This window comes from Diceros bicornis, chromosome 7, assembly GCF_020826845.1.
Source record: "Diceros bicornis minor isolate mBicDic1 chromosome 7, mDicBic1.mat.cur, whole genome shotgun sequence".
NCBI classification, from domain to species: domain Eukaryota; kingdom Metazoa; phylum Chordata; class Mammalia; order Perissodactyla; family Rhinocerotidae; genus Diceros; species Diceros bicornis.
This window is the reverse complement of record NC_080746.1, coordinates 69,252,595-69,278,386: the sequence shown is the minus strand read 5'-3', so window position 1 is coordinate 69,278,386 and position 25,792 is coordinate 69,252,595. Positions and strand designations below refer to the sequence as shown.

General features: G+C 40.1%; 1 protein-coding gene across 1 annotated transcript in view; it reads right to left on the bottom strand.

Moving 5' to 3' along the window:
• Nucleotides 1–2,073: 2,073 nt before the first annotated feature.
• The window catches only part of CTR9 (CTR9 homolog, Paf1/RNA polymerase II complex component), a 28,970-nt gene continuing 5,251 nt past the window's right edge, over nt 2,074–25,792 (bottom strand). Inside the window, exons 6-25 of the mRNA XM_058545982.1 lie at nt 23,342–23,490; nt 19,674–19,781; nt 16,428–16,535; nt 16,084–16,320; nt 15,766–15,855; nt 15,525–15,653; nt 15,235–15,418; nt 13,718–13,806; nt 12,785–12,970; nt 12,609–12,696; nt 11,972–12,120; nt 10,405–10,521; nt 10,099–10,244; nt 9,099–9,170; nt 8,420–8,555; nt 8,119–8,265; nt 7,533–7,690; nt 6,099–6,195; nt 5,770–5,882; nt 2,074–3,154 (exon numbers count right to left, since the gene is read on the bottom strand). Of these exons, the coding sequence (XP_058401965.1) occupies nt 2,728–3,154; nt 5,770–5,882; nt 6,099–6,195; nt 7,533–7,690; nt 8,119–8,265; nt 8,420–8,555; nt 9,099–9,170; nt 10,099–10,244; nt 10,405–10,521; nt 11,972–12,120; nt 12,609–12,696; nt 12,785–12,970; nt 13,718–13,806; nt 15,235–15,418; nt 15,525–15,653; nt 15,766–15,855; nt 16,084–16,320; nt 16,428–16,535; nt 19,674–19,781; nt 23,342–23,490 (2,930 nt within the window). The 3' untranslated portion in view covers nt 2,074–2,727. The remainder of the gene's footprint in view (nt 3,155–5,769; nt 5,883–6,098; nt 6,196–7,532; nt 7,691–8,118; nt 8,266–8,419; nt 8,556–9,098; nt 9,171–10,098; nt 10,245–10,404; nt 10,522–11,971; nt 12,121–12,608; nt 12,697–12,784; nt 12,971–13,717; nt 13,807–15,234; nt 15,419–15,524; nt 15,654–15,765; nt 15,856–16,083; nt 16,321–16,427; nt 16,536–19,673; nt 19,782–23,341; nt 23,491–25,792) is intronic.

The window sequence follows — 25,792 nt, the reverse complement described above, 5'->3', positions numbered from 1 at the left end:
ACTGCCACACATGGCTTGATGAACAGTGCGTATGTCCAAGCCCAGGATTCGAACCTGCGAACCCCGGGCCGCCAAAGTGGAGCTCGTGAACTTAACTACTATGCCACCGAGCTGGCCCCTGTGCTACAGTATTATTAACTATAGTTGCCATGCTGTACATTACATCCCCATGACTGATTTATAGCTAGAAGTTTGTACCTTTTGACTCCCTTCACCATTTCACTCACTCCCCCACCCACCCCCTACCTCTGACAACCAATCTGTACTCTGTATCTATAAGCTTGTTTTGTTTTTTTAGATTTCACACAGAAGGGAGATCATCTGGTATTTGTCTTTCTCTGTCTTAGTTCACTTAATACCCTCAAGTTCCAGCCATGTTGTTGCAAATGGCAAGATTTCATTCTTTGTTATGGCTAAATAATATTCCATTGTGTGTGTGTGTCACATTTTCTTTATCCATTCATCCATAGATGGACAAAACTTATGTTACTTAGGTTGTTTCCATGTCTTGGCTATTGTAAATAATGCTGCAATGAACACGGGGGTGCATATATTTTTTCGTTAGTGTTTTTGTTTTCTTCTGATAAATACCCAGAAGTGGAATTGCTGGGTCATATGGTAGCTCTATTTTTAATTTTTAGAGAACCCTCCATATTGTTTTCCATTTTTGTAACTATATATGGTGACAAATATTAACTAGACAATGTGGTGATCATTTTGCAATATATACAAATATCAAATCATTATGTTGTACACCTGAAACTGGTATATGTCAATTACACCTCAAAAAAAAGGAAAAAAAATAAAGAAATGAAAGGCTGATCCTGGCACGCAGGGTCCAGGGCAACAGAGCTGCTCAGAGTTCCCGAGGGCAGCAGAGCAAAGGCAACAGGTCAGTCCGATTTCCTTTGTCAGCAGGGCCTTTGGCTTCCTCAGTGGGGCATTCTCCTTTCCTTGGTCATTTCTGTTATCTCCAGGCTCCAGACTGTGGCCCAAGCACAGCTGTGCCTGAAGAAACCACACAGTGGCTTCTCATGCGAGCAAGGTGGCCAGGGGAGAATACTGCTGCTCTGCTAATCTGAGGGCACACCTGGGAGAAATAGCCATGTGAAGGTGGAATTGACTCCAACACTGCAATTGAGGACATGTACTTAAAAGCACCTTTGTAGCCCAAACCTGAAGCAGGCAGTGAAACAGTAGAGAAATCACTCTCGTGTTAGGTTAAATCCTTCCACGCACAGCTCTCCACAGGACCGTCTACCAATGTACTTTGTTTAGTTACCACTTGAAGTTAAGTGAGTCATTAGTTGGGAAATGCTTAACTTAGGTGGGTTTTTGTCATTTGGGGATTAACTAATTCACCTCCAGTTATATGTGCCATGTTGGAAAAAGCCGGGAGAGAGGAGACAGAAGACCTTGGTTCTAGTGTGAACCTCACCTTTACTAGCTCCATGACCTTCTGAATCTCAGGCTCTTCATCTTTCACGGGCGGATATCCACCTTGCCTCCCTTACAGTTATTCTAGTTCCTATGGCTGCACATGCGACTCCCCCCACCGATGACCCCCCCTCTTAATTCTCCACTTGGCTGGTCCTCTGACCAGTCTCCTGTCAAGTCCCCCGTCCTTCAGGAGACTGACTTTGTCCTCCCTTGTGCTCCCACAACCTGTGCAAACATCACCCCATTTTTCACACCTTAGGGACAATGAACAACCTTCTTCACTAGATTTTTGAGGACAAGAAAGACATTTTATCTCTGCATTCTCAATGCCCAATATAATGCATTTAATACTTGTTGACTATATTAATTATAGCTCTTTTACAAACTGTACAGTGCTACATAAAAGCATTACTCTTAAATTATTACTGAATTACTGAAAATAAAAATCATACTAGTAACAGTTTTCTCGCATCTTTTTAAAAAACTCCACAAATCTACAAACAATTACAAAAGTTTTGAGTAAACAACCTTTGGCTTAATTCACGTTCTTCCAAATATTACATAGTTGATTTATGCTCAATTTTCATACACGCACATACTGAGGAAAAAAAAAGACACAAAGTTACCATAAAAGTTGGTAAAAGAACTTTATTATGTGGCTTAGGTAGGTCTTTGCATTCTACTAACAGAAAAGCATTTTTCCCACATCTTATTCAACCTAGCAAGTTACATATTTGTGGTTTTATCTACACAGCTGCAGTATTACACTACCGAAAAAACCTTCCTCTCATTTGTACTTTGGTGCAAGTATACAGTAGATACCTCTTCATCCAGAAAATAAAAATATTTTCGATCTAAGCTTAAAATGGAACAAAGACATTAATACCAAGTTTCTCGCACAAATTGGTAAAAGATTGCAATAAAAATCAAAACAGTATGCTGCTTAACATACGAAGAAGATGAGACGGCGGCCACAGTTTCAGTCAAACCTTTGTAGGAATGCTTGAGCATCTGGGGTTACTTCCTCTGCAGTTTTCACATATGACAGGTGGAATTGTACCATAATGAAGAATTGGCACATTCTTCACTTGCTCAAGAGACTCAAATATTGGACTCTAGCACAGGAAAGTCTCTTGGAATTTAGTAATATACAAACAGATAGAAAAAAAAAATTGCCTTAGGAAAAAAATCACAATTGTTTGACTAAACATCTGAAACGTTTTTATCACAGCTTTCATATATTAAAAAAGTTTCCTCCAGAGATGAAGCTTATTTATAAAATAAAACCTAGTCGCTATCATCTGACCCATGTTCTGAGCCCCGATCCGAGGCGTCATTGTTGGATCCCTCTGGTTCTGATTCATTTCCAGAGCCTCGGCCAGAACCCTCGTTATCAGATCCTCTCTCTGAATCGTGATCTGACTCGGCACTGGGAGAAGGCGGGCGAGAGTCGATCTCTGACCCCGCGGAGTGGCTCCTCCCAGACTGCACAGATTCGTTGTCAGACTGTTCGGAACCCGAGGGCCTTCTCTTTCTGGACGGCTGGTCGCTGTCTGAATCCTCATCTGACCGCTGTCTTCGGGGCCTCCGGGGACTGCCGGCCTCGCTGCCAGACTTATTCTCGTTCTCATCGGAATCGCTCTCCGAAGAGGCCCGTTTCTGCCGCCGTTCCCCCTCGTCTGAGTCGCTATTGCTGTTGGTGTTCCGGGGATGTCTGGCAAAGACAAGCACTGGTTAGACACCAGGATTCTGGCCAATGGGGGGTGGGGGGGGGCGGTGGCCTTGACAACCAGAGAATGTGCTTTTAAAAAATAAGGGCACTTAATGTTCTAATTCTTGACCTGAACAGTGTTTACACAGGTGTTCATTCTGTGAAATTTGTTTTGTGTACTTTTTTGTAAATGTAATATATTTTACAATAAAAAAGAATTAAAAAGGAAAAAAGAATAAGACATTTTAGCTATAAGAGAATATAAACAGTGAAGGAGGACTCTCACTGGGTTTCATTGGGCACCATTCATCAGAATGAAGCATTTCTCAATTTCATATATGAAGTTATGAAAAGGAAGGGATATGTTTGTTTATCTTTATAAACAAATTCATAGCAGAGGTGAAACCTGGGATCACACTTGGCTGTAGAGACTTTGAAGAATTAACCTTCTCCCAGGCTGGTGAGTGGGATGCTTCCCTAACGTATTACCATCTGTGCGATCAGATACCTGAAAAGCAAAGTCCCCACTGCTGGCCCAGGATCTGCTACTGTACTAGGGCCCTCCACCGCGACCAGACCTACTCCAGACGGAGAGCTGGGGCTACAGGCTTCTGCAGCTTGTTTAGTTTTGCTCCGAGCTCCCCCGCTTCTTAGCGGTTGACAGGTGAAAGGGATGGTGGTGGCACCCAGGGACTCTTGGCTTCCTGGAGGCTCCCCTAACCACTGTGACAGCTGCTCACCCCCCAGAGCTCTGGAGAGGAGGACATACTCCTCCTCTGGCATATTCCTCGGTTTTGGTTTCCATGACAGATACTGCAAGAAAGGAATATTCAGTCCCACAGGGTTCAGTCTAAAAAGGGTAAGGGAGACAAAATATACTACTCTCTTCAGAAACGAAAACACCCCGCAGACTGAAGACAGGCTCTTTGCATAAAGCTGCAAGCAGAAACCCAGCCCCACGTTATGTGACTCCAGTCACTCTGAGAGAATGTGGAGAGTGACTAAGAAGAGGACACTGCATACTCATTCTGTACATGTACGAGAGGCCGGCGGCCCCCGGGAGCCAATTCACTCCATTCCGTCCGGCCAAATAAGCAAACACTTCATGATGGTCAGCACGAAGTTCAACTGACGCAAGTGGCGCAAATCAACGTGGTCGCGACCTCAGGAGTAGGTTTGGCAGCAGCTCAGCTTCTCATACTGGACCTTTCTGCCTACACATTTTAACAGTGCTCCTTCTAAAGCCATGCATGCCATCATGCCTGCCTCTAACCAGTGGACAGGGTGACACCGTGGGCAAGGGCAAAAGAGCGTTCAGGGAAAAGCAATCCAAATTCGTGTGAGCCAGCATCTTCCGAGGACAAGGGAACTGCAAATCTTTACAGATTGTTCTCTATAATCCCTACCAACAAGGCTGGCGCCCCTCCAGCACCGTTAGCCCCTCCACATGCTAACCTCTCAGCTCTCCCTCACCTCTAACCAACCAGGACTCTCTCTTTTTCTAAGACTCAACTCAAAACAGCCTTTCTTTTACAAAAAACGTTGCTCACAACTCCCCCCACCACCTCAACTCCAGATTAGGCATGGTCCCCGGAGAGTAATAAATGTGGAATGTAAGAGAGAATACTTATCCCGCTATAATGTGGTTTTGGTTTATCTGTTATTCCCCACTGCCTCTAAAGCATAAATTCCTTGGGGCCAGGGTCTGTGTCTTTTTCCTCAGTATCCTAGCACTTAGCATGCTGTCTCATAGAATGGATGTTCAAATGTCTGTTGAATGAATGAATGAAACGATGCCATCAGAATAAGAACATGGTGAGGGGCCAGCCCAGTGGCGCAGCAGTTAAGTGTGTGTGCTCCGCTTCGGTGGCCTGGGGTTCACAGGTTCGGATCCCGGGCGCACACCGACACGCCGCTTGTCAAGCCATGCTGTGGCCACGTCCCATATAAAGTAAAGGAAGATGGGCATGGATGTTAGCCCAGGGCCAATCTTCCTCGGCAAAAAGAGGAGGATTGGCATCGGATGTTAGCTCAGGGCTGATCTTCCTTACTAAAAAAAGAAAAAAAGAAGAACATGGTGTAGCACAGTATTAAGAGTCCTAGTCTAGGAATCCTTATGGGGGATACCTCGAGCTTAAGGGGCAAATTTAGGACAAATAAAATTAAATATTGCTTCACCAGGTAGGCCGTGAGCTACATTTAGGAGAGTACTGGACTAGCGGTCTAGAAGAAGCCCTCCACGAAGCAGGTAGAGCTGAGTCAGCACAGCAACAAAGGAGGAAACGGTCAAGAAGGTCCCTGTCTCCACGTGACCAGGCTCAGGCTACTTCTAACACTTTTAGCCAGTCAACAGTAGTGTAACAAAATGATACATTTCATTTAGGAGGACGCCATCCAAAAAATTTCAGCTAATATCCATGAAGAGATGAGATTTCAAAACAGGTTTTCTTCTTTGAGGGATAAACATGTGGTAGGACAAAATGACAGCATTAGAATAAGATGTGTACTACAGTTTCTTCCAGATGTAAGATTCTAAGAAGCTGCAGAGAAGACACTGGTACAGTGACCACTCTCAGTTATCTTTCATTAGAAAAATATACCAAGGGAAAAATTCCTACCCTTCATCAGCAATTTTAAGTTTATCCTCATCTGAAGAATCATCACTCGATGATATTATGGCTTTGGATTTAATCTTTCCCTTCATTGAAGGAGGCAGACGCTCTGGCTTGGGCTAAAGGAAGATCAAACATAATAGATTAGTCAAGATTCTTACGTTAGGACATCTTGTTAAATTGGGTTTGCACTGTAATGATACAATCAATGAGCACCAATAAACTTCAAAAACAAGCATTTGTGCTCGAAGAAACTGCAGGGAAAGAATGTATTCTAGTGGACTGCCATCTTTTATGCCTAGTGGGGGGCAGAAAACCACAGTATATGAACTTACGGCCTTCTTCTTCTCTGTTTTTAGTGGACGGCGCTTTTTCGGTTTTGGGCCATTTTCAGTTTCATCATCATCAGATCCTTCTTCTCCCTTCGGAGGTCTTAAAAAGTGAACCCCAAGAGCAAGTTTGTCAAGATTCACTCATGCTTATAAAGTCTAAGACTACTTTGTTATCAAAATATTATTCATTCTGAATACCCTTCTCTCTGGGTCTGTCCTCAACCATACTGTACACTTTTCCAGGGCAGAGTCCTAACTTACTCCTGTTGGACACAGCTTAGGAGTCTGCAAAAACCATGTCTTTATGCAATGTTTGCCAAATAACTTAGTCACTATTGAGCCCTCTTATTAATCTAAGATAAGTCTGAATCTTGCACTTGGTGGAACAATAGAGGATGTGAGAAAAGACCCAGGTTCCAGACCTCAACGTCTTTCCCCTCCTCTTTCTTTCTCCCAACTACTCATTCCAGGCCTGCTCAAGTCCTATCATAGCTTCAGTTCCACAGGTCTGTGTCTGAATGAATTCATCAGGTTCTTTCCCAAGCAGAGTTAGCCAAGTGTTGGGAAGAACAGATCTGGGTAAGACAGCTCACTGGAGGTTCCTGGACAGGAAAGCCCCAGGAGAGAGGAACAGCTCAGGGGCAGCACCAGGTGAGAGACGGGCAGGGCACCACTTAACAGTGGATGGCTAGGAGGAGAGGCAGGCCCTTCTTTCACACTAATTCACATCTTATACATGGGCAAAACCATGAGGTGGGCATCACTATTACCATCTTATGGAGAGGAAACTGAGGCTCAGCAACTTTTCTAAGATTGCACACGGACAGTCAGTGTGGACATACCAGGCTTTCTCATTCCAAATTGTGTACATTTTCCAATAAATATTACAATTTTAAAGACATAAGAAAGCCAATTATATGGGCCGGCCCCGTGGCTTTGCGGTTAAGTGTGCGTGCTCCGCTACTGGCGGCCTGGGTTCGGATCCCGGGCGCGCACCGACGCACCGCTTCTCCGGCCACGCTGAGGCCGCATCCCAGGTACAGCAACTAGAAGGACATGCAACTATGACATACAACTATTTACTGGGGCTTTGGGAAAAAAAAGGAGGAGGATTGGCAATAGATGTTAGCTCAGAGCCAGTCTTCCTCACAAAACAAACAAACAAACAAAAAAAAAATTAAAAAAAAAAAGAAAGGCAATTATGACTAACTCGGAGCTCTTAGAAGGAAAGCTATGGAGATTCCAAGTACTCAGGGGACTTTGTAATGGGGTCTATCTTAGGACTACAGTAGGAAGTGGGGGAACCAAAGGCTTCACTGTCTGGGAAGATCAAGTGATTACCAGGTGTTCGCAAACTCTAAACATAAGAGAGATTCATAAGGTGAAAGGTCTTTTGCCCCCTTTATAAGAGTATTTAAAACACACTGATGATAGTACCTTCTCCTCTTCTTCTTCTTCCTCTCACCACCCTCCTCGTCTTCACCTTCTTGTTCACTACCACTGCCCTTTCTTCTCTTCTTCTTTTTGGATATAGGCAGGTCATCATCGGTGTCATCATTGACAAATTCTTCAAACTCTCCTCCCTTCTTAGAACGCTGAAATCCAAACAAGACTACAGTCAGTTCTTTCCTGGCTGGTGGAATGTGTCCAGAATGCAGTGGTACAGAAAGAGGCCACATTCTATCGGTCATTTGACAAAAGAAGGATCTTTTACCAAGTGACAGGAAGAGGTGTTTGGTGAGGCCCACACTTTTAAGACTTCTAATTGGGATGAATGTTTCAAATGGCAAAAATCATCAACTACTTAGGTCACTACAAGGTAATACATACTGAGCTAACACTGGAATGCATTTCTAAATACTGGATACCATTTAAAGCATTCTCTTGTGTTGGAAGACTCTCCCTTAGCAAAGGAGGAAGTCAAAGCTAAGGACTAAGTACTGAGTGAATATAGCTAATTATCTTCATTTCTGCAAGTCAAAAGACAGGGACTACCCATCAGAGTTAGCAGGGGTCCTCTTACCCGTCCACCACCACCGCCTCTCTTCTTTTCTTTTGTTGCTTCAGTCTCTCCAGTAAATATAAGAATATTTTTGGTCTTCTCTACGTACTGAGCCCGCTGTTCCAAAAGTTTCTTTTGCTCTTCCTTTTCTCTGAGACGTTTCTCCTCCTATGAGGAAAAAAGAGTAGGAAAAACCTCATCAAAATGTTCTTATGATAGAAAAAAATCATGGCTACCATCAGAAGGACTTCTTTTTTAACATACAAAGTATATGTTTGCACACAATTCTTTATTCTAGTATAACTGAAAACACAATAAATACCTGTTCTTTAAGAAGTTTCTGCCTTAACAGTTCTTTTTCTTGTTCTTGTTTGGCCCGCAACTCCCTTTCTTCTTCATCCTGTTTGCGTGCCCGGGCCACATGGTACTGGGCCTGGCTCAGTAAGTCAGAGCATTGCCTAGAACATTTCAGGTTTAGAGAAACATGAATGCAACTAGTATACTTTTTGTTCAGAAACTCAGAGCATCTGTTTTCTTTACACAGATTAAAAAGTCTGAAGCAGGATCATTAGCTGATATCTATGGGAAGTCTTAATTAGCAAAATTAATTTAGTTTCTCATAAGCTAATACTGTCAACTACGTTGTTTCCAAATATAAAAGTCCCCTCAAAGCACAGCTAAAAAGATTTCCAATGTTATCTTCACATGCGACTCAGAGTCAGGAATCATATCTTGATTCTGGTAACACAGCTGATGTTACTGAAATAGATAGAAAAGTATTTTCCCACACAATTTCAGTACTTGCACTAAATCAATTTTAACATATTCCCGGAAAGGACCCTTAGGAAAAAGCCTTGGTCCAGGGTGGGGAGTCCCAGAGAGGAGTGTGAAAAGAGTGACCCCTGGACGGCCAGGAACCTGTGCACTACTGTGTCACTCTGCCAGCCCGCGTCGATATCACTGCCTCACCCAAAGTCACCTTGCACAAACAGTCACGTTACCTGGCTTCTGTAGCAGCGAGGGCCAAATCGAATCTCATTTTATCTCCCACTTTACTCAAGTAACTGAAGTATCTAAATGGAATGAGAAAATAAAATACTTTACTTAAAAAAAAAATTATAATGAAATAGGCCCTTTAGACTTTTACTCTCTTGTACAAGAATAGTCTGATAAAAGGCTTACATATTGACTGACTTACATGAACATATTTCATACACGAAGGGCTGTCATCTCAAAAGTAAAATTACACGTGCAACTTAAAAAATACTCTCATCAATATACATATGTTTAATAAAATGTATGTTTAATAAAAGACAAGTTCATTAAGATAAGCAAAATTATATTTCATGTTATCAGTAAATTCACAAATAACCGAAAACCAATTCAAGCGATGAATATTTACTAAACACTAAATTTACGCAATACGTTCGCATAGCAGTTAGGAGGCTCAGGCCATGAAAGCACTTACAATCTACCAGGCAAGACAAGAAACGCTTAAACAAGAATTCAAATAAGGCTGGACAAAACCTGAAGAGATGCCAGGTTTTAATTTTACCACACACTGAATTACCAAATAAATACTAGAAAGTTACATAAATTTTGAGTTGTGCTGAATAAACCTACTCAATATTTAAGAGTAAAGGCCTTAATCTTAGCTCAGCGAAAATTAACATGCCATAAAAAGACACACTGGTATAACAAGTAAAACCAACATAAGTGGAGTCTAAAAATTTCAAGTGTGTAAAATGCCGGGTCATATTTTTGTCAGATTAATGAAAAATCCAGGGTTCTAGGGGTCAAGCCACATGAGCCAAATCTGGCAGGATCCTGGCTATGGTTTGGCGCCACCTGGTGGCAGCTGTCTGCTTTGGCTTAAAAACAGCTGGAATGATTCTAATAGAGAAGGATTCCCTTTAGGGGGAAGTGATTTTTGGCACCTTTTGAGACACATGGGTTTAAAGAAACAAAGCATTTCAAAGGTTGTTTCTACAAAATCTTTACCTATGTGCAAGCTCCAGTTCTTTCACAGCATTAAGTACTTCCTTCAGATTACTCTTTTCATCTTTCAGGACAGAGGTAGCTAATCTTTGCAGGACCAAGGCCACATTAAACATAAGCACTGTATCACTGGGTGCCACATGTCTAGCCTATAAATAAAAAACAAAGCAAATCTTTCATGTGATCTAATGACATGAAAAGGATTTTAGTCAACTAGAGTGTTAGGTATGCGAACATGCATAAAACAGAATAAAAAAGTACAGTGCAGCACAGAACAGAATGAGAATAATAACGAGTTCCCTTTCTTACCTTCAGCAAAGTCTGTTTGCATTCCTGTAACTTGCCACACTTGAAGAGGGCCCGGGCCAAATAGAGCACAACTTCAGTGTTCTGGTGCTTATAGAACTTTCTGAGGCAGTTTTCATACTATGATAAAAGAAAAAGTTAATTAAAATACAACAAGGATTAAGTGACATTGTCATTTTGTAACAAAATTTCAAGTGATTTTAAAGTTATGTGAAAAGGCATTTTAGCCTTTGAATGGTTAATTTCAAAGAATAATTTGAGAATGATTTTTGACATTCACCAGGATCCATTTTCACAACATAAAAATCTGATCATCAAGAAAAACTAGATACTCGAAACGGTTTTTCCATTTGAAATTTGGCCCAACACTGAAAGGATAAGCAGATTGGAAGCCCTTTTCATATCCTTAGCAATATCATCTAAAATCAGCTTACTGACAACTTGTTAGAAGTCGTACACCCGGCCCCCCTCTGGGTCATACTCTCTACCAACTGACTGGCAATAAGCATGAGAAGTCTCCCAGTTCTGGCTTTTAACTTCTTGGTAAAACTATGGTAAAACTTGGAAAAACTAAAAATATAGCAATACTGGTGTTAACTTTGCCATGAATATGTCACTTTTTGATCATGGAACATATCTTGTCATAGGTAAGATCTTTTTCATGGAAGATGGTTAGATAGTTTTTCCCTGAATATGCCTAGTAATTAATTTGCATTTTAAAAAGGCAATATTATCATTCTACAGATCAGGAAGGCCCACCTCCAAAAACACCACCTCTGAGACGACCATATGCAATCCAGGTTCTGTAAGTCCTTGGGACTAGCGCCTTTCCAGTATTCTGAATATGATCATAATACCCACCCTTCTTAGAAAAAAGGTGAACCACTTCCCAGAGCATGGACTGCTTTTGTCTTCTATCTTTGGTAAGAAGCTTGTTTTTTCTGACTATAATATTTCCCATAGAGCCTAAGAGCCTTTTTTACTTTTCAATGTGCTATTGATGCCGAGTATGACTCTTTCTACTCCAAGTTCAAGCACTCAACAAATATGAAAACAAATATAGATAAGAAAATTCTATAGTCATGAAAACTTAGCCCCATGGAGTTTTTTCTTTTTCTTTTTAAAATGTCATTTAACCTTTCTGAAACTCAGTTGTCCCATCTGAGAAATAAGAAGGTAAAACAAGCAAACAAATACTAAATCCTATTATCTTCTGGGTACCCACTGAGATGCTGAGCATGTTACTGCTAAGTATGGTGCCAAGTACTTTCATACTGGACCCTCACAAAATTCTATGAGATTAAGATACAATTATCTCCATTTTGTAAACAGGGAAACTGGCTCAGAGAGGATGTCCTGTGCCTAAGGCATGCAATTAGTGGTGAACCAGGACTCACATCTCTGTCTGGACACCAAAGACTGGCCTTAACATTACCCAATTATAAACCTCTGAATAGACACAGTATCACAAGAGAGAGCACGCAGCTTCATGACAGGGCCAGAACGGTTAAGAAAACATCTGCTCAACAATGAACACCATATAAAAATATCTTGAAAGATAAGACGTTACCATCTGAACGGCACTGATATATTGCTTTTGTTCCACGTAGATGTGTGCTAGGTTCAACCATACATCACTGATATCTGCTGTGGCTTCTCTGACTTGGGCAAATACATCACGAGCTTCACGGAAATACCCTTTGTGGGCCAAAACGGCTCCTAAAGTTATAAAAAAGTTCACGTTTAAGAATTTTCTTTCTTTTTTTTTTTTTTTGTGAGGAAGATCAGCCCTGAGCTAACATCCATGCTAATCCTGCTCTCTTTGCTGAGGAAGACTGGCTCTGAGCTAACATCTATTGCCAATCCTCCTCCTTTTTTTTTTTTTTCCCCAAAGCCCCAGTAGATAGTTGTATGTCATAGTTGCACATCCTTCTAGTTGCTGTATGTGGGACGCGGCCTCAGCATGGCCGGAGAAGCGGTGCGTTGGTGCGCGCCCGGGATCCAAACCTGGGCCGCCAGTAGCGGAGCGTGCGCACTTAACCGCTAAGCCACAGGGCCGGCCCCAAGAATTTTCTAATTGCAGCCAGAAAAGTCTTGTTTTAAAACAACTACCTTTATTACATTTAGAGAGAAATTCTGATCTACAAACATTCCTGTAAAAGCATTCTCTGCACAAATTATTACAGATATGCAAATCTTATAATCACCTATGCCATTAGCAGCATATAGATTCTTCGCATCATTTCTCAGTACTTGTTTGTAGATGGCCAGAGCACGATCTTGATGACGCTTTTCCTATAAAAAGAAACAAACATTACTAAAGAAATTCAAACAAGAATCAAATAAGTATCAGTTTTGTTTTAAAGAGACAAAAAGAAATTACCTTTTCCCGATCGCGGGTGGGCTGATGCAAAGTTTGGAGCCAGACATTGCCAAGGGCCAGCATAGAATAAGTGTCACTCTGTGTAGATGGTTGTTTTAATATCCTCTCGAATTTCTTCTGGCCTGGACCCCATTCTTGTTTCGCCAAATGAAGATTACCAATCAAAGACCAAGCATCTGGATGGTCCTGAAACAAACATATAAAAAGAAGCAAAATCTGGGGGCCAGCCCGGTGGCGCAAGCAGTTAAGTGCTCACGCTCCTCTGCAGCAGCCCAGGGTTCGCCAGTTCGGATCCCGGGCGCGCACTGACACACCGCTTGTCAAGCCATGCTGTGGCGGCATCCCATATAAAGTGGAGGAAGATAGGCACAGATGTTAGCCCAGGGCCAATCTTCCTCAGCAAAAAGAGGAGGATTGGCAGATGTTAAGTCAGGGCTGATCTTCCTCACAAAAAAAAAAGAAGCAAAATCTGTAACTTGGATTCAGAGAGCTCAATCATCTTTCCATAATAGCTGATTACTGAGAGGTTTATGAACTACATTTACAACAGTGTTTTTCAAGCTGAGAGTTCAATTAGTGAGCTGTAAAATCAATTTAGGGTGTAGTTATCAGCATAACAAATGGAATACAGTAAAGATATCAGTGTACTGCACATGGCAAGAGCACAAAGTGATTTGCAAAAGTTTCATTTCAGTTGTTTGTATACACACATGTGTGTACTAGCCTATGACGTGAAATCTATTTCTTATGTGGGCCACAATCAAAAAGTTTAGATGATTTCTATACTCTTTAGTATCTTTAACAAGTAAGTGAAAAAAACAGGAAAATACCAAGACATGAGAAATATGATAGCCATTAAAAAGGATAAACTGATTTACTGGGGGAAAAAGGTGAAATAATTATTCTTCAAACCTAAGAGTTAATATTACCAACCTGATTAATCTGAAGAGCTTCCTTAAACCAATCTGAAGCCTCATAAAAGTTTCCTTTATCTCTAGCCATGGCTCCTAGGCGCAGATAGCCTGAAAACACACATTTAAAAGTTTTTATGCTTAAAATGCTAGCTATAAAGGATGATAATTTTAAAGTCATACTTTTGAAACAATTGTTTTCTGTTAATACATTCATACAACAAAGAGAAAATCCACAGATAAAAACATATAAAGTATCAACATAACTAATTAACAATCTGACAAGTTAAAGAGCAACTCTGTCACTATCCAGACTTACTGTCTCACATTCCTCTCTTCCACTCCATCCCCAACGCTAGCACCCTGGTTGGAGTCCTCATCTCAAGCTAAGTGATTTAAAAAGCTTGGAGCTGTTCTGTTTCCAATTTCTCTCTGATACACAACACTGTCAGTTACTTTTTCTTAAAAAGCTGCTTGTCATGTGGCAAAATAGTGAAAGCATGTACTACTAGGGATTACTGTGGCTCTTGCACTTTAATAATAATAAAAAAGTGCCACACAAATGTAAGTTGTTATTTTCTCCAGAAAATGTCACTCTCCTCAAGAAACCAACAATGGCTTACTACTGCCTATCAAATCAATTCAAATTCAGTCTGGCATTCAACTAAAATCCTATTTATTTTAAATCACTTTTGCATCCATAACAGCATGAACAACATATTAATATAACAAATTAATAGCTTCTGATTTGACCAGAGTCAAAACATCACAGCTTTAGGAAGTACAGTATGTAAATTATCTGTGTGTGTGTGTGTGTGTGTGTGTGTGTGTGTGTGTTTAAGATTAGCACTCAGCTAACATCTGTTGCTAATCCTCTTTTTGCTGAGGAAGATTGGCCCTGGGCTAACATCCGTGCCCATCTTCCTCTACTTTGTATGGGACACCGCCACAGCATGGCTTGATAAGCAGGGCGTTGGTCTGCGCCCGGGATCCAAACCCGTGAATCCCCAGGCCGCCAAAGCAGAGCACACGAACTTAACCACTACACCACTGGGCTGGCCCCTGTAAATTATTTTTAATTAAAAACTTTCCAAATTTTACAATGTCTAGATTGTAAAATCTCAGGGTAGGACAGTTTTACTAACAATTATTTCAAAGAAAAACACTACTCTTTCTCATATTACAAACATCGCAAAAATGTTTATATGAAATCAAAGCAGGACCATCACAAAAGTAAATCCATCACCAAATATGGCAAGGAGTTGTTAAAACTCTAACAAAGGTAGCCGACACACTGAAGACAGCCAAGTCTATGAAATATGGTCCAACGGGTTCTTAGTTGTTTTAGTTTGTTACATAAATTTAAGTGAAACTGTATCTTTTTTTTTTTAAGGCCACAAATTTGCCTTGAAGAAAAGGGGACACAATAACCTTCAAAATTTTTACTATTGGTTCTAAGAAAGATTTTTTTTTTCAGGCTAAATTTTTGCTGCTGTTGTGGGAATTTTAATACATAAAAAAAAAGCTTAAAATTCTTACAGTCAACATAATTAGGATGTTCCCGTAAGATGTTTTTATATAGCTTTTCTGCTTCATGGAATTCACACATTGCCTCATACAGCCTGGCTAAATTGTAGGACGTTGTAACAGAAATGGCATTATAATAATGTTCATCATGCTCAGCTTCTGCCTTCGCACGATCCAACGATGCCAAAAAATATTTCTATGAGAAAGAAAACTACATTGTTAAAAGACTTAGTTGATAACACCTAAAAAAGTGTGCATTCAACTTAACAGTAAAAAAGAAGGGATTACTTCTATTTTCCTACCTTTGCCTCCCCTAGATTTCCAAGTCTAAAATGGAGGGCACCCACATTGTTCAGAATCTCTGGGGGGACGTCAGCCTGCACTTTCTCCTGAAGGATCCGTGTTGCTGTTCCATAGGCTGAAAGGGCACCCTGAATTTTCATGGTGGACAGAATAAGGTGTAAGTAAAAATGAGAGAGAGAAACACTACACAGGTTTACAAAAAACATGCTAGGTAGGAGATGGAAAACGTGGCTAAAATACCTGTATATCAGTCTGTTCTAAGATTTGTGCCAATTCAATCCAAGCTTCAACGTCATCAGGATACTGTTCTGTGACCTTCTTCAAATGGCCCTGGGATAAAAGAGATCATTAAGGTAAAGCACTCCGACCACAGGCTGTCAAAGCAAAAAGTGGTGGCTACTCTACCTGGTTTAATAAGTCAACTGTTTGCTATTTCAACTGGAACAAGCTCAGCTAACAAAACTGCTTCCATCATATCTCTACTAGCAATAACAAGAAATGAGGAATGAGAGTCTAGGGATAGCTCACAGAAAATAGCTAAGATTTTAAAAAATGTACCTTGGCGATGTCTCGTTTTTCTTGATCTTCTGAGGCAGCATATAGAGAGCCAAGAATTTTCATAGTTTCATAATTATTAGGATAAGCTTTCAAAACTTTCTCAAAGCACTGAGATGCATTTTCTTTGTCACCTCGATAAATGTACATTTGTCCCAAACCAAAAAATGGCAGCACAAAAGAAGATGAGGCAAACTGTGTGGCTTGATAGTAGTACTGGAAAGCTTGGTCATAATCTTCCTAAAAAATGAAACAAGACCAACAATATGAACAAAAGTTTTTAAAAGACTTGAAATATTATAAAACAAAAGAACTAGATATTTAGAGAGGGTATAAAATGGTCTTACCTGAACGTGGAATGATCTAGCCAGCTGATAGCAACTCTCTGCTTGCATCGCCTCCACTTCTGTGTTATGGAAGGCGTGCAGAGCCAAGTGCTGGACTTTACTATAATCCTGAACAAGAGAGACCCGAAAATCAAGGGAGTGAACTAAACAACTCTAATCATCTCAATCATAAGGCTTTTGCAAATTTCATTTTTAAAATGTGTTAATTGAATTAACAATAACAGCACTGTATCCAGAATTACAAATCATTTTTCTCATTCCCCTTGCTGATAAATTCAAGGGAGACAGAAGTAACATATACGCAGTACTTAACATCTGCCCAATTACATATATTACTTCATTTAATCCCCACCACAATCCTTTGAGCTATGAGCCCTAGTTTTGTAATGAGAAAACCTAAGACAGGTTAAATCCCTTATTACTAGTAATGGTAGCAGTTATAATTTATTGAGAACTATTATGTGCCAAGCACTATGCCAGGTACGATACTTACATTAGTTCTAATCTTAATGGAAAAACCTGCAAAGAGTATCATTATTACCATTTTATTGATGGGGAAATAGATGCTTAAAGAAGTGAAGTGTGCTAAGGTGGAAAAGTTAGAATCTGAATTTAGTCTTTTTTCCTGACTCCAAAGGAAATGTTCTGTCATGAGGTTGGCAAGTGCCAGCTCCTGGATCTGAATTCGGCTCTATCTGAATGCATGCGCATCACCTTCTCACTGGACCTGACTTTAATTTGGATTATCCAGCTTATCTCCTGAGAGTCTCAAAGTATATACAGCAGGGGTAGGAAACAACTTTCTGGTTTCAGTAGGGATGTATTTTATTCATATAACTAGAAATCTGGTCTGAAGAAGAGCTTTTGTTTGGTCAATGGCCAGTTTTGAGATTTTTTTTTTCCCATTAGGAATAATAATGTGATTGCAGTTTAATAGCAATGGAGTGTTTCCTATTAGATAAGTACTTAATATGCATAGTACACGTAATCCTAACTACCACGTCTCAAATCCTATAAAGTAGGTATTATTACTGTTTTACAAGGCAGGAAATAAAAGTTTAGGAATATTAACTTATTTGCCCAAAGCCACATAACTATATAACGGTGATGCCTGAATTTGAACCAGGTGATTCAAACTCCACACTTTTAACTATGTCACACAGCCTTTTAGCTCAATTTACATATTGTTCACTGGGATGAGGGGAAGCATCAAACGTTGGGTTTGTTTTGCTATGAAATCTACTTTAATTTTCCTAGTTTTATTACTCTATGACTCATAACACATGTTTTAGGGAATAAAATAGTTCTTTTGAAAGTTAACATACAACGTATTGAAGATTAGATTCTATTTTAAAATCTTCATTCACCCCTTCTTTAGCACAACTGAGACTTCTCTTTTTTAGTTTCTTTCCCCCCACAGTTTTCGTCCTTAACCCACTCTGCATTCTGGTTGCTTCTCTTTCAGATCAAAAGACCAAACTCAATTCTCAGCTCTTTCTGGAGGTCTGTGTTACTTGTTCCAGGAGTCACAAGCGCCCACCCTTAAACCCACTTCACTACTCAATTACTGAAGTGTCGAATGTTAATTATTAATACCTTTTCTTCCCAGCTAAACTTTTCTTCTGTAGGGAGGCAAGGTAGTCTGGTGGGCAGAGAACTAAAAGCCACATCTCAACTTTACTATCTGCTAGCTTAGTGCATTTTGGCAAGTGATGTTACTTAACATTGCTGAGACTCAAATTTTCTTATCTATAAGAAAGAGAAATAGAAATATCCTGCCTATTTCCTATCTCTGAGGGCTGCTGCAATGACAAATCGAGAAAACATATGTAAACACGCTCTGTAAACCTTAAAGACACAAATTCAGCGCAAGATAACCTCACATCACCTGGCACATGCTGATCACAGACCAGGTGTTCAGTAACACAAACAGATTGGCTTGATTTACAAATTTCACTTGTGTATCTATAAGGTTCTGTATATCCTGATTGTTTTAAGTACAGGCAAGTCTTTATCTTCAGCAGTGGAAGGGTGACCAACAATGAAAATTAAAAACTGAATAATTCTCATTTGCTTCAAGGAAGCTGTCTTAAGACCTGTGAGCAATGATTATTAGATATGCACTCAAATATTTAGAATCATCAGTCCTTTGTTTCAGTAAAAACAAAGCTAACTTGTGTAACTGTTTTACTCTAAACAGTAACGGTTCTTATCTCTTTACTTACAAGATACATTTCCATCTTCTCCCTAAATAGTTGTCTTTTAGTGCTATAATAGTTATAGCATAAAGCTTAGTTAATAATTCATTATGAAAGGGGTGTATGCTTCTATAGCCAGAGGGAGTAAAGCATCATGGTTAACAGCTGGGTGACCTTAGGCTATTGACTCTGCCTCAATTATTAATCCACAAAATGAGGATAATATTACCCACCTCATAGGACTCTTGTGAATATTATATAAATTCACTCAATGCACTTTTAACAATGCTTGGTGTTTAGTAAGCACTGAATGCACGTTAATAGCAACAATAACAGCAACATAGTATCTATTATTAATATAGACTGATGCAGTTTTGTGAACTTTTACCTAAACTGCTATTTAACTATTTTTAAGTTCTTAATACAATTCAGTACCTGGTTTTGATATGGCAGATTAAACTTTCATGCTTACTGTATAAAAACTTTACCAATGACATCTTGGATTAGTATTTAAGAAATCTATTGCCTATCAGGAGCCCACCATATGCTATGCTCTTACTAAACTAAACTATGAAGACTATTTCACACACCTGCACCTTTCCCCTTTTAACTACCTAGTGACCTCCTAAAAACCCAGTTCAAGAGCTTTTCCTTCTTGGTGAAAACCCTCCTTAACCACTTGATCACTTCCTCTTTCACTTCTCTACCACAGCAGGGTTGAGACTTTTATTTCTACATTTACATTTGTTTACATGTCTGTGTTTTCTGTGAAACCAAACTCCTTGAGTGTAGAAACTATGTCTTACTGACCTCCACATCCCTATCACAGTGTCGGGTACTGTATAAAGAGTTAATAAATATTAAGCGAAAGAATGAATACCAAATGTACCCAACCCCAGATAACTAATACTAAAACTCTAATTTGAAAAAAAACTCTTGACATTTTCAAATTTCTTTCCAAGTTAAAAAAATAAAGTACTAACTGCAGTACAGCAAAACAAAAATCAGGATTTAGAAAGAAACAACTTTAATAAATGACTTCTCCTACCTTTTTGAAGAAAAAGTGATTTGCCAAGTGGTTCAATACCATGGGGTTGCTGGGATCGATAGTGTAGGCTCTGGAAAGCAGCTGGACGCCATTTTTGATGGAATCAGCCTACAACAAAAACGACGGCAGGGTTGATTGAAAATACTACTTAATTAGCACTTTTTCAAAGTTTTCTTTATAGTCGGAAGAAATAAGGTTACATAAATTTAAGTTCAGATACCAAAATATAGCTCTTGTTTTAACTAACCTTCACCAGGGACAAAAAAAAATTAAAATAGCGAGTTAAATTGTTAGAATTTAGTTTTCTTAACAAACTCAATTGCAGGAGCACCTTCACTGGAAAGCCCTCCCTGCCCTCTGATATATTGGGTGCATGTAATAAATATACTTGATATCAGAGTCCCAAACATTTTACTGCTAATCCCTAAGGCAAATAATAGAAAATACTCCAAAAGATTGGATTTTTAACAGCTTTACTGAGATATAATTCACATACTATTCACCCGCTTAAAGTGTATAATTCAACTTTTTTTTAGTATGTTCACAGAGCTGTGAAACCATCACCACAATCTAATTTTGGAGCTCTTTCATTATCCCCAAAAGAAAGCCCATACCCATTAGCAGTCAATTTCCATTTATCCACAACCCCTCACCCAGACCTCCCACCATTCCCCTCTGCCCCCAACCCTAGGCAATTAATTATTAATCTGCTTTGTCTCCATAGATTTCCCTATTCTGAACATTTCACATCAATGGAATCATTTGTGGTCTTTGTGGAATCAATGTGGTCTTTGGTAACTGACTCTTTTCATTGAGCGTAATGGTTTTTTTTTAATAGCATAATGTTTTAAAAGTTCATCCCTATTGAGGCATGTATCAGTACTTCACATATTTTCTTCTAAAAGTTTTAAAGTTTTGCTTTTCTCATTTAGGTCTTTAGTCCACCTGTAATGGATTAGTTATGGTACGAGTTAGGCATATAACTTTTGATTACCAATGGCCCACTGTTGATCAGACGATCTCTGTTGTATTCAAGTTTCCACCTACACATAGGTCAGTTTGAGCTCTCTATTCTGTTACACTGGTCTGTCCTTCTAACCGTGTACTAACATCACACTAGCTCTGCCACTACAGCTCTGTCAGGAAGTTCTCTTCCTACCTCACTGTTATTCAAAACTATCTTGGCTAATCTTGGTCTTTGGCTCTTATGAAGTTTAGATCAGATGTCCAAGCTCCCTGAAAACTGTTGGGATTCAAAGGATCTCTGCCTAGGACCTGAACAAAACTGGGGTTCTGTTGTTAGGAAACACAGCTGCATGTTCCTATGAAATGGCTACTGGATAAACAATAGTATCTGCAACACCTTCTATTCCTAGAACAGAACGAACGAGTGATGAATTTTCTCAGATGCTTTTTCTGCACCTAGATGGACAGTCATATTATGTTTCTTCCCTTAGACTTCCATGATATGGTTTCAATCACAATGAGGCACAGATTTTCAATGTTGTAATGTCTTTGCAATCCTGGGATCTACTTGATCTACTTGATCATGGTGTATTTTTTTTTTTTTTGCATATACATTCATAAATGGAATCTGGCCTCTAATTTTCTTTCCTTATCACCTTTACAGAGTTTAGTATTAAGCAATATGTAACCCTCATAAAAAACACCTGAAGCTTTCCTTCATTTTCATATTTTCTGAAAGTTTGTGTTAGATAAGAATTATTTGTTCCTTGAAGATTTGGCAAATAAGACACCGTAGGCTGATTACTGACTCAATTTCTTTAATGGTTATTAGCTTATTTGGGTTTTCTATTTCTATTGATGTGAGTCAAATTACCAAAATGTTGTTCATTGTATTGCCATACTTCTCAGTTCTTATATCCTATCCTCTTTGTTCCATGGCACACTCCTCTGGTTTTACTTTATTTTTCTCCTTCACCCTCAATCCCTTCTTCTAATCCTCTCCTCATCACAATTATCCACTCTAATGTGCTTGCTATATATTCTAAGTATGCACATATCTTATAAAATATGTAATGTCATTTATGTGTTTTTTTAAACACACATAAACAGTATGGGCTATAAATCTCATTCTATTTTTGTAGCTCAACTCTACGTTTTTAAGATAATATCTATGTTGCTATATGTGTATCTAGGTCATTGCTGTCTCCCAAAATCTATCCTCCAACCATGATGGCTATCTCTCTTTTCCCCATTTTCCTTCCCTCCTATCTTTCTAGGAGCTTCTTACAGATTATAGTTTAATGCTTGAGTTCTACACACTTTCCTCTCACTTTGCCCCAGGGTCTGGATTGACAGAGACAGACAGCAACTTTTGCTATTTCACCATTGTGACAAGAATTGGAAACCTCTTAAGATTTTTATATATCTATATTGTATTTGTAATTAAATCCCCCTAATTCTTAATATTGTGTTTTGTTTGTGTGACATTTTTCCTCTTTTTACTTTCTTGTTCAGTTCTTGCTTGAGATTTATCTGCTTTATTAGTCCCCATCTCCCACCTCCCCCCACAGAGCCCCTTTGGGTTTAGTGCTTCTAGCCGTTGTCTTGGTATGGCAGACGTCTGCGGACTACCCGACAGCCATTTTACCCCTCCTACCCGGCTAACAGAATCCAGACTCTGTAGCCTGTGGAGATCTTTTGATGTCAGGAAGGAAAGCTCCCTCCTCCTCTTCTCCAGCCCCAGAGGATGAATCATGATTGCTCTAAACCAGTCAAGATGACCCACTCCCCTTTCCTGGAGACTGGTCTAAGGCAGTTGTTCTCAACTTCGGGCACTGTCGTTTTCGGTTATCACAAACAGAAGGGTTGTACTGGCACTTAGTGGGCAGAGGTCAAGGATGCTGCTAAACATCCCATAACGGGTAGAATAATTCCCCACAACAAAATATTATCTAGCCCAAAACATCAATAGTGCTGAGGCTGAGAAACCCTGGTAACTCTGTCTAGACAATTATACATAAGGAGAAGCATGACTGCGAGCTTCCTTGTCAATATAGGACAGAACTTCTCCAAGAGAAAGCCTTTATCATCTCCCTTTCCTCCCTCCGTATAAGGCTGATGTAATGACGAGATGCCGGGAGATGCAGCAGCTATCTTGCAACTGTGAAGTGACAGACATGAGGAGGAAAGGCCACAGATTAAGAGAGGACAGAAAGATATAAAACCCTGGGTTTGATGATACTGAGGTGCCAAATCTGAGACCTTAGACAGCTTGTTTAGTAAACAATAAAAACTCTTGTGTTTAAGTTACTGTAGTGTGCTTTTTGTTACTGCCACTGAAAGCATTCCAAACTGATATGTAGTCCATAATCCCTTATCTGAGATTCCAAAATCAAAAAACCTCTAAAAAAATAAGTTTTTTTGTAATCTTAAAGTAAGCTCATTTGGTGGCAAAAGTTTACCTGAATTTGAAGCTACTCCCTAAGTGTGAATAGTCACTCATTTTGCCACAGAAATATAATTTTGCGTTTGGGGTTGTGTCCTAATAACTGGGGTATTACACATTATGCAGTGTAGACACAGTACTACATTTCTATAATCTGAAATCTTGATTTCTAAAACACTCTGGCCTCAACAGTTTTACATAAGGGACCTGGGTCTGAAAATCAGTCAGGAAATAGATAACTTTTTCACTCACATACCTCTTTATTGTTGAGTTCTAGAACAGCCAGACCAACCAATGCTCCCACACATTTGGAATTGAGTTCCAGGGCTCTGCTGAAAGCCAGACGAGCTTTCTCCAGTTTGTTAAGTTTCACAAAGCAATGGCCCATTCCTAAACGAACTTCCGCTAAAAAAATAAAGTCATTCAATCTGTCAAACTAGGGCATTTTTAGGGTTTGAACTTTAAAAACTGCTTAAACATTCTCTATTTATGAGTTGCAAAATCCCAAAACTAACCTCAGTATAACTACGCTACAAAATCTTTTGGTATATCACAAACTTGGTTTCACCGGGGGTTAGGTTATAGACTCTCCCCCCACCCCCTGACCCTCACCCTCTCATCATGGATATCTTTCTCATCACAGAACACCTATAACAGTGGTATTTTTCAGGAGTGTCTACTAACACTCCTGGCTACACTGTACCTTCAATATTTAATTTTTGAAGGGCAATTTTTTTTTTTTTGTGAGGAAGATCAGCCCTGAGCTAACATCCATGCTAATCCTCCTCTTTTTGCTGAGGAAGACTGGCTCTGAGCTAACATCTATTGCCAATCCTTCTCCTTTTTTCTTCCCCCAAAGCCCCAGTAGATAGTTGTATGTCATAGTTGCACATCCTTCTAGTTGCTGTATGTGGGATGCGGCCCCAGCATGGCCGGAGAAACGGTGCATTGGTGCACGCCCGGGATCTGAACCCGGGCCGCCAGTAGCGGAGCGTGTGCACTTAACCACCAAGCCACGGGGCTGGCCCCTGAAGAGCAATTTTTAAACAGAGAACAAAAAGTTTCATTAAGGTCTTAAATATTGAGACTGACTACAGGCACATACTGTCATTCCCTTCAGGGCTATGCTTACTCGTGCTACCCAATTTCAAGGCCATGCCAAAACACAACCATGTTCCTATCTAAGGCCAACCTCTCCACTGGTCATTAGATCCTACCCCTTCTCATCTATTTAAGCACACTGCTCCGGCAACCCTCCCCTATTTTTCCTGCATCATCAAATTTCCCGTCTCTACTAGATTATTCTCATCCACATACATTCTTTCACCTTAAAAAAATCCTCTCGATTCCATTTCCCTTTCCAGTTGTCAGCCCATTCCTATTGTTCCCTTGATAGCAAAACTCCTTGAGAGATCTATCTACACCTGCTGCCTCCAATTCCTTTCCTTCCATTTTCTCTTGAATCCGCTCCAATGAGGATCTCCACCCCCACCAACATTCCAGGAAAACTTCTTTTATCAAGGTCACTAATGATTTATATGCCGCCAAATCCAATGATCAATTCTCAGACCCTATTTTATTTGGCCGAACAACAGAACTGACACTGACACCCTCCCCTTCTGGAAACATTTTACATTTGACTTCAAGGACAGTGCACTTCCTCTCTTTTCCTCCTACACCTCCGGCTGCTCCGCCTCAGGCTCCTTTGCTGATTCTTCCTCATTTCCTAACTTCGAAATGTCAGAGTACCCTAGGCCTCCATCCCTGGACCTCTTTTCCATCTACACTCACTCCCCTGGTGACCTCAGACAGTTTCATGGCTCTATATACCCTCTATATGTTGATGACTTCCAAATTAATTTCTTGGGCCCAGACCTCTTTCCTGAACTCCAGCCCTCCTGACTTGTCCACTTGTACGTCTAAAAGGCACTTCAAACTTTTCATGTCTAAAACGAGTTCCTCTTGAACTATTTTCCAAACGTCGTAAAATGTAACTCCACTCTTCCAATTGCTTATACAAAGGAGGTACCTTTGACTCCTCCTTGATTTCACACATCACATCTACTCCATCAGTTCTTCCTTCAAAAGATATTTAGAATCTGACCACTTACACCTCCACTATTACCACCCGAGAGCAAGCCACAATCCTCTCTGACCTGCATGACTGCAATAGCCTTCTACCTGGTCTTCCTACTTCTATCCTTGCCCCCAGGCCCCAGTCTAGTCAACTCAGAAGCTCGAACGATCCTTTTAAATATAAGTCAGATCACGTTTACTTACTCCTCTGCCTAAAGCCCTCCAATGGCTTCCTACGTCTCTCAGAGTAAAAGCTGAAGTCCTTATAATAGTCTGTGACACCTTACATGATTGGTCCCTGGTTATATCTTTGACCCCAGTTCTTACTACTTTTCGTCCTCGTTCCCTCTCCCTCTCCATTCCAGACACACCGGCTTCCTCACTCTTCCTCAAACCTGCCAGGCCCACTGTTTCATGGACCCTTGTACCTCCTACTCCCTCTCTCTGGGAATAATCTTCTCCCAGGTATCTGCATACCTCTTAGTTTTTTTAGGTCTTTGCGTGAATGTTTCAGCAATGCATTTCCCTGGTCAACCTTTCTAAGCAACACTCCCTTATCAATACCTTACATAGTATATATTTTACTCATTTAGTTTATCTACCTCACTGGAAAATGAATTCCACGAGGGCA